Below are 6,880 nucleotides of genomic sequence, written 5' to 3'. Positions count from 1 at the left end.
GGCCGTTTGTCTTTGTCTTGGGTGCAGGAGGAGCCCCCGAGCCTCCGCACGGAGCGAGAGGGTGGTCAGGGGTCCCCCTAACTTTTTTGTTTGACCCTTGCACATCCTTTTTGTTCGAACGGAGGGGTTTTTTGCCGAGCCCCCTCGAGTGCAAGCCTGGGTCGCTGGGTCTTGGCAAAGTTGCAGGAAGAGCCGTTGAGCCTCTGCACGGAGTGAGAGGGTGATCAGGAGTTCCCCTAGCTTTTTGTACGCCCCTCGCGTGTGAGGGTTTGTTTGCCGAGCCCCCCTCGGGTGCGAGTCTGGGTCGCGGGGTCTTGGCATATCTACAGGAAGAGCCCCCTAGCCTCTGCATAGAGCAAGAGGGTTGTTAGGAATTCCCTGGCTTTTTGTACAACCCTCGCACGTCCTTTTTGCTCGGAAGGAGGGTTTGTTTTGTCGAGTGCGAGCCTGGGTCGCTGGGTTTTGGCTAGATTTGTAGGAAGAGCCCCCTAGCCTCTGCATGGAGCGAGAGGGCCGTCAGGAGTTCCCCTGGCTTTTTTGTATGACCCTTGTGCTTCCTTTTCACTTGGAAGGAGGGGTGGAATATGCCAGGCTACCCTTAGTGGGCGCGAGCGATGACATTTCCGGTGAGCTGTTATCGGGTAAGTCCGAGTGGAGGCCTATGCCCCATTCGCTAGGGGTTGGCTAGCGGTCTAGAGACATACTCCAAGAGTACCAGAGGGCTTCTCTAGTGGGTGCCAGGGCCATTCATTGGGCCCCAGTGGCTTAGTGCCTCCCTACGGTGGGATCCCATTCGGAGACCTCCCTTTGGTCTCGGACATGACTTAGGGCATCCCAAGCATTTCGCTTGCTTGGGTCTTGGCCCCGTATGGGCTCGCCCATAGTCGTCCCTGACTCTGTTGCCCTAGGGCGGCTGTCAAAACCCTCAAGGGCCCAACCTTCGAACCCCTGGACCATAATGGGCTCGGCGCCTAGTCCCTTCGTCCGAAAGGAATCGGGTGGGGGGATATCTCCCCCGTTGGCTAGACAACGGTAGGCGCACCTTTTGAGGCGATTTTCTCAAGGAGGCAGAACGGTGTCTATCGCTACAGCGGTTGGACGCGATGTGGTGTCAGCGGATGGAACATAACTCTTCACGCGATCAATGAGGAAAAGTTGGGCACGTGGGCGGTAAAATCTAATCTGGATTAACTGTGCCGGATCTAAGGGAAATTTCCCCGATTTCGTCGCCCATCCGTTTCGCCTTCATCCTGCATAAATACGCAACGAGCCTCGCCCCTCCCCTCCTTACCTTGCCTGCATTAGCTTTGCCGCCCTTGAGTCGTCGCTAGAGCAGAGAGCACCAGGAAGAAGGGAGAAGGGCGAGGCAGAGAGAGAGAGGGGGAGAGAGACTCACCGCTGTAGTCGAACCCTCCACCGCACTCATGGCCGGCAACATTGTTGTCATCGAGGCGGACCCTTGGGGTCCATCCGACGTATCCATGGAGATGCTCCAGTCGCTCATCGATGGCGGTCTTCTCTGTCTGGCTACTGACCCCAACAGGCCAGAGTGGATTGCTCTGTTGGGCGAGCCAGAGTTGAGGCCCCGCGACGGCTACGTCGTGAGCTTTGTGTCTTTTCACGAGCACGGCCTTGGCCTTCCGGTGGACCGGTTCATGCGGGTGCTCCTATGCTACTATGGCGTGGAGCTCCACAACTTCAACCCCAATTCCATCGCGCAGGTGGCCATCTTCATCGCCGTCTATGAGGGGTATCTAGGGATTGCTCCCCATTGGGAGCTGTGGCTCCACCTCTTCCGGGCGGGGCATACCACTAAGCCAACGGGTACGTCAGGCACGAGGAAGGCAGTGAGGGCCGGTGGCTGCACTCTCCAAGTGCGCTAGGGCCGTTAGCACCTCTACATCCCGCCCTAGCTCGGGTCAACGAATCACCGCTGGTACATGAGCTAGTTCTATCTTCATAACGATGACGGTGGACTTCCCCCCTACACCGGGCGGATCATGGGGAGCTGCTTGGAGAGGTGGATGTATGGCGTCCCGAGGGAGGATCAGCCCAAGCTACAGCCGCTCCTGGAGGGGCTAGAGAGGCTATGGGACCACGGCCTTACTGTAGCTATGGTCATGGCCGCCTTCCACCACCGGAGGGTGCTGTCGCTAATGGCTCAGTGGCGGCGCCTGTTCGAGATGAGGCTAGATGAGTCGATCGAGGGCATCCGGATGTCTACCTCTGCCCTCTCCAACGAGGAAATTCTTCGCCGAGTGAGGGAGATGGTGGAGGCGAAGCTGAGGAGCGGTGGTCTAACCCCCTTCGTGATGCACCCATCGTGGGGGTTCCTCTCGCTGGTAAGTCACGCGCCGCTGTAGCCCCCGAGGCCTCCCTGTTTCTCATCATTTCTTGTTCCCTTATCCGCGTTCGTCGTTCCTATAGGGGATGAGGGACGTGCGAGACTCCCCGCCGCCCGTTCTCAAGGATGCAAGGCGGCGGGCGGTCAACAAGGACGCATGCCAAGGCGCAGAAGAGGCGGAAGTACGCCAAGGTGGCGAAGCGCACGAGGAAGATCCTTGCGCACGAGGAACTAGAGAAGCGCCGCCGGCATCAAAGGCAGGATGGCCTCTCGTTGGAGGCGTCCCCGTCGCCATCGCTATTGATAGATGCTTCGATGGAGATGATGAGGGCGAGATGGGGCGGGGTCCCCTAGACCATCTCCCTGATGTCGAGGAGACGGTGCCCGGGGCATCGTCAAGCAGTCCAGCGCTCCCAGGGGGAGGAGGAGGAGCTGCCTCGGAGCCGGCAATCGCCCACCCTGGGGCCAAGGCTGACACGCCCGAGGCGTAGGTGTTGGGGAAGTGCATCGTTAGCCTGGTGGGCTCGATGGCAGTGGTGGAGCAGGTGGCAGCGAGGGCGATGCAACTGCCCCCGTAGAGGACCGAGGAGGCACCGGGGTCAGTCGAGGACCGGCCGACGCCGGCGGATACAGAGGCCGTGCCGCTGCCTCTGCCACCACCTTTACAGAGGAGGGTCGCCGTGCTGAAGCGGTTGCAGCCCCGCTCGAGGTAAGCATATTTTCGGTAGAGTCGCGGCATTTTTAGTTCGTTCTTCGGTCTCATGCTAACCCTGTAAGTATTTTGTCTTTAGCTAGAAGTGTCCTGTGGAGGTGCCCACCTTGGCACCCCTTAAGGCACTCAAGGTGAGCCCCGGCTCCACCGCCCACTTGGTGGCGGAGGCGCAAGCCACCACACAATGTGGCGCGGCATCGGCGAGGGCTGACCCGAAGGAGCCAACCGCCCAAGGAGGGGCTGTCGAGGTGACCCCAACATAGATGGGGGAGGGAGCGCCTCTGCCCTGTGAGGCCAAGGCTCGTGAGTCAAATAGGGCCGAGGCACCCTCAGTTGCCAAGGCCACCGAGGTCGAGGCCCCCCGGGCCTCCGAGACCGAGGCGACAGAGGCCGGGGTGCCTAGGACCACCGAGGCCGCAATGGCAGGGGCCGAAGCCCTCGGGACCACCGAGGCCATGATGGCAGAGGCCGAAGCCCCTGGGGCCACTGAGGCCGATGTGATTGCGGCGAAGCCGTTGGCCCAGGAAGTGGAGATGAAGGCGGCGGAGGCCTCGGTGGCGCCCCTGGTCCAAGGCCTACCACCGTTGCGGGAGAGCGCCTAGGAGGCGGAGGTCTATCCAATCTCCTCCGACGATACTTCCCGGGCATAGGAGGTGGTCGACGCCGAGGTGGCCGGCGCCGTGGAACAGCCGGCTCTGACCCTGGGCGAGGGAAGCTCGGCCCTCGTGTGGGTACGACCTAAGCCCCATGGGTGGGATCACTCATGTGTTCTGTGGCAGAGCCGGGATGACCCTGAGGGGGAGCCGCTGTTCACCCTCGAGGACGTGGCCGAGGATGGGCGCTGGGACACCTTCGAGCAATACCACCAGCTAGCGGAGTGGTCACGGCGGACGGCGCTGTCCGTGGTGGCCGATGATCTGCCCAGTGTCGCCCAGGTTCGCACCTTCTTTTCTCATGTGGTGTCATCTTTTTTTGAGTTTTCTTGTAGTGAATGACCCCTGTTCTGCTTACCTAGGAGCTTGAGACCCAGTCCCTTGGGAAGTCAGTCTTTCTCTGATGGGAGAGGGACATCTGGGACTAGCTTCAGCGGCAGAAGGGCCTGCTTGCCGACGCCAATGAGCTCCTATCGACACAGAGCGCGGAGGTGGAGAACCTCCACCTTCGTTGTGCCAATGCGAAGGCCGAGGCGGCCACAGCTCAGGAGCAGGTTGCCCCTTTAGCGGCATGGGTCAAGGAGTTGGAGGAGGAGCTGGCCCGGGTGGCTGGCGATCGGGATGCCTCCAGGTCTTGGGCTGAAGAAGCGATGGCCTCGGGCAAGGTCCTTGCTGGGAAGCTAGGGGCGGAGCAGAGTGCGCACCAGCTAACGAAAGGCGCCTTGGATGAGGCCCTTAAGGTGGCTGAGGCCTCTCGGACCGAGGCTATGGTCTAGAGGGGAAAGGCCGAGGGTGAGTCCTATTCCCCTTATTTTATTTGCTTTTCTTGTGTTCGCCCCCTAACTCCCTGGTGTGATGCAGAGCTGGGGAGAGAGGCTTCCAGGGTAGCCGAGGCTTCTCGAGTCGAGGCCCAACGCCTGAAGGAGAAGGCCGAGGCTTCTCGGGTCGAGGCCCAGCACTGGAAGGAGAAAGCCGAGGCCTCTCGGGTGGAGGCCCAACGGTGGAAGGAGAAGGCCGAGGGTGAGTCCCGTTGGCTTCCACCCCTATTTGGCTTGTTTTCCTTTGCGCTCAACCCCATTCCGTTTCTTTTGGTACAGAGCTGGAGAAGGAGGTCACTCAGGTAGCCGAGGCCTCTGTTGCTGTGCAGGCGGTGCTCGAGACCGAGATTGGGGAGCATGATGCACTGAAAAGTCCTGCCCATTCTGCCTACGAGGCCCTGGAGGTTGAGGGGGTCTAGTCGGGTAGCTCCCTTGGGAGCCGCCTGATTGCATTGAGCGGCCAAGTGCGTGAGCGGCTTCGAGGAGCGCTGCACACGGGCGTCAAGCGCGTGCTGGTTGTCATCGCCTCGCACTACATCAGCATTGACCTCTAAGCCATCAGCGATGGCTATGTCCTACCCGATGATGACAAGGAGGCCGACGAGGTAGTCGCGAAGCTGATAGAGGCGGCGGAGGGCCCCGACATGGCGCTGGCCAAGCTGTTCGAAGAGGAGGTGGTCCCTCCCCCACCGTCCGCCGATGCTGGGTGGCCCTGAGCCTTGACCTGGGCCCAAGAGGCCATGTAAATAGAATAGGGATTAGCTTTGTATCATAACGCTTGTGGCCATCGAGGCCTTTTTAAAGTACTCGTGCTTCTTAATCGTTGTTCTTGTGTTTCCGAGCCTCTACCTTCTGTTGTCTCTGATCAGATTTCTTTTGCAAAAAACCTCCTTGGAACCTAAGCTACCCCTTGGGCGAAAGGTGGTGAGGGAGTGCCATAGCCCGGAGGCATAGGCCGTCTCACAACTCTACTAGCCTTCTAGCCCTGAGACAGACTTTCGGTCCTTGGCTTTTTCACAACCGATTCGTCAGAGCGTGCTAGGGAGTTTGGCGTAGGACTTAGGGGGGAGTCCCCCATCTAACCCTCGAGGGAGGCTTGGTTCTATAGAGGTAGAGCCGAGTCTCCCTTATGGTGTTATCGTATGGCCGAGACCCGCGATGGGCTCAGGGGGTTTCTCAAAAAATTAGAACAACTAAAGAACACTTCTTAATTGTATTTCGAGAAACAATGTATACAATGCTTGGAAATTTAAGGGTAAAAGCGACGTAGCTATTCTATGTTTCAAGGTGGTGTCGTGGGAAGGTCCGAGGCGCCCCCACGCCGTCAGGAGGTGGAACTCTCAGCATGCTGCACTGCAACGGTCTCGAGGAGATCCCGGAGTTCACCGCGGACCTGTCACCCCTCCATGGTAGAGGGCTCGGGCATCGCGTGGACTAGCATCACTGCAGCCACGATGTTCTGGCTAGCGCGATTGAAGATTGGGGGTTGCTCACTCCCTTCGTCGTCGTGGATGTGGTGGTGGATGTCGGGGGCCCTCCGTCGGGCTCCTCCGCCATCGTCGTGACCTCGCTGCTCCTGCTCGAGAGTGTCTTGAAGCTGCTGTAGGAGGAGTCAGTCTTGTTTGACCTTGGCCTAGAGCTCACGGAGCTATTCTAGGTCCAGTCGTTGAGGTTGTGCGGGGGCAAGGTTCCTATTCCGCGCTGCCGGTGGGACAACACGCGGAGGTGTGGCAGTGCCTACTCCCTAGCAAAGCGGGGAACGGTTGCCTGCCCCCTCATCCTCCTCGCTCGCCCTCGGCATCCCAAGCCCAATGTGGAAACACTCATGAGTGGGGTCATAAGTGCCTTCGTCATCGGAGTCAGAGTAGCCGAAGCAGTAGTCGCTTGCGGCCAAGAAGCGGCGCATGGCTTTAGGGTCGTGGAGTCCGGAGAAATCTGCTCCGGCCCATGCCTTGTCCTCCTCTGAGGAGTTAGCGTGGGTGTGGGTCGAAGCGGTGGTGTCGAAGTCGAGGGCGAAGCGCTGGCGGCGTCCAAGGGGATCCGCATGAGCGGAAGCGTAGGAGGCGGTGGCATTTCTCAACCCGAAGGGGTACAGGGATGGTGCCATCGCTAGGTCCTGCTCCACCGGAGTTGGCTCCTCAGGAGGTGGTGGGGCAGAGCTTGATGGCGGGGCATCACCGAACGCCATCGGCATTTTTCCCTTATCCAGGCTCAGGCTAGACAGGTCCCCAACCAGGGACCTCATGTCAACAGCTGGGCATGGGACACCGGCGGAGCATGGCGTGTCGCCCTGGGTTTGTGTAGTGTCAGGGTGATCCCGCCCACGTCGCGCCTGGTGGGCATGATGAGGGCG

At 60.0% G+C, this 6,880-nt stretch overlaps 1 protein-coding gene across 1 annotated transcript; it reads left to right on the top strand.

Annotated features, from left to right (window-relative positions):
* The first annotated feature begins 3,475 nt into the window (after positions 1–3,475).
* Positions 3,476–4,946, top strand: LOC136503744 (uncharacterized). Its single transcript, XM_066498728.1, has 5 exons — positions 3,476–3,622; positions 3,836–3,991; positions 4,192–4,405; positions 4,571–4,729; positions 4,807–4,946. Exons 1-5 carry the CDS (start codon positions 3,476–3,478, stop codon positions 4,944–4,946), a joined length of 816 nt encoding a protein of 271 aa, XP_066354825.1.
* Positions 4,947–6,880: the final 1,934 nt, after the last annotated feature.

Source organism: Miscanthus floridulus, chromosome 14 (assembly GCF_019320115.1).
Source record: "Miscanthus floridulus cultivar M001 chromosome 14, ASM1932011v1, whole genome shotgun sequence".
NCBI lineage: Eukaryota > Viridiplantae > Streptophyta > Magnoliopsida > Poales > Poaceae > Miscanthus > Miscanthus floridulus.
Note: the sequence above shows the minus strand (reverse complement) of the source record. Positions and strands in the feature narration are given on the sequence as shown.

What these genes read in the sequence shown, in the direction of transcription:
- LOC136503744 (XM_066498728.1), top strand. Translation starts at nt 3,476, where the DNA reads ATGGCAGGGGCCGAAGCCCTCGGGACCACCGAGGCCATGATGGCAGAG. An exon ending in AGGCCTCGGTGGCGCCCCTG is followed by an intron (nt 3,623 to 3,835) that starts GTCCAAGGCCTA and finishes GTTCTGTGGCAG; the next exon opens with AGCCGGGATGACCCTGAGGG. An exon ending in GTGGAAGGAGAAGGCCGAGG is followed by an intron (nt 4,730 to 4,806) that starts GTGAGTCCCGTT and finishes CTTTTGGTACAG; the next exon opens with AGCTGGAGAAGGAGGTCACT.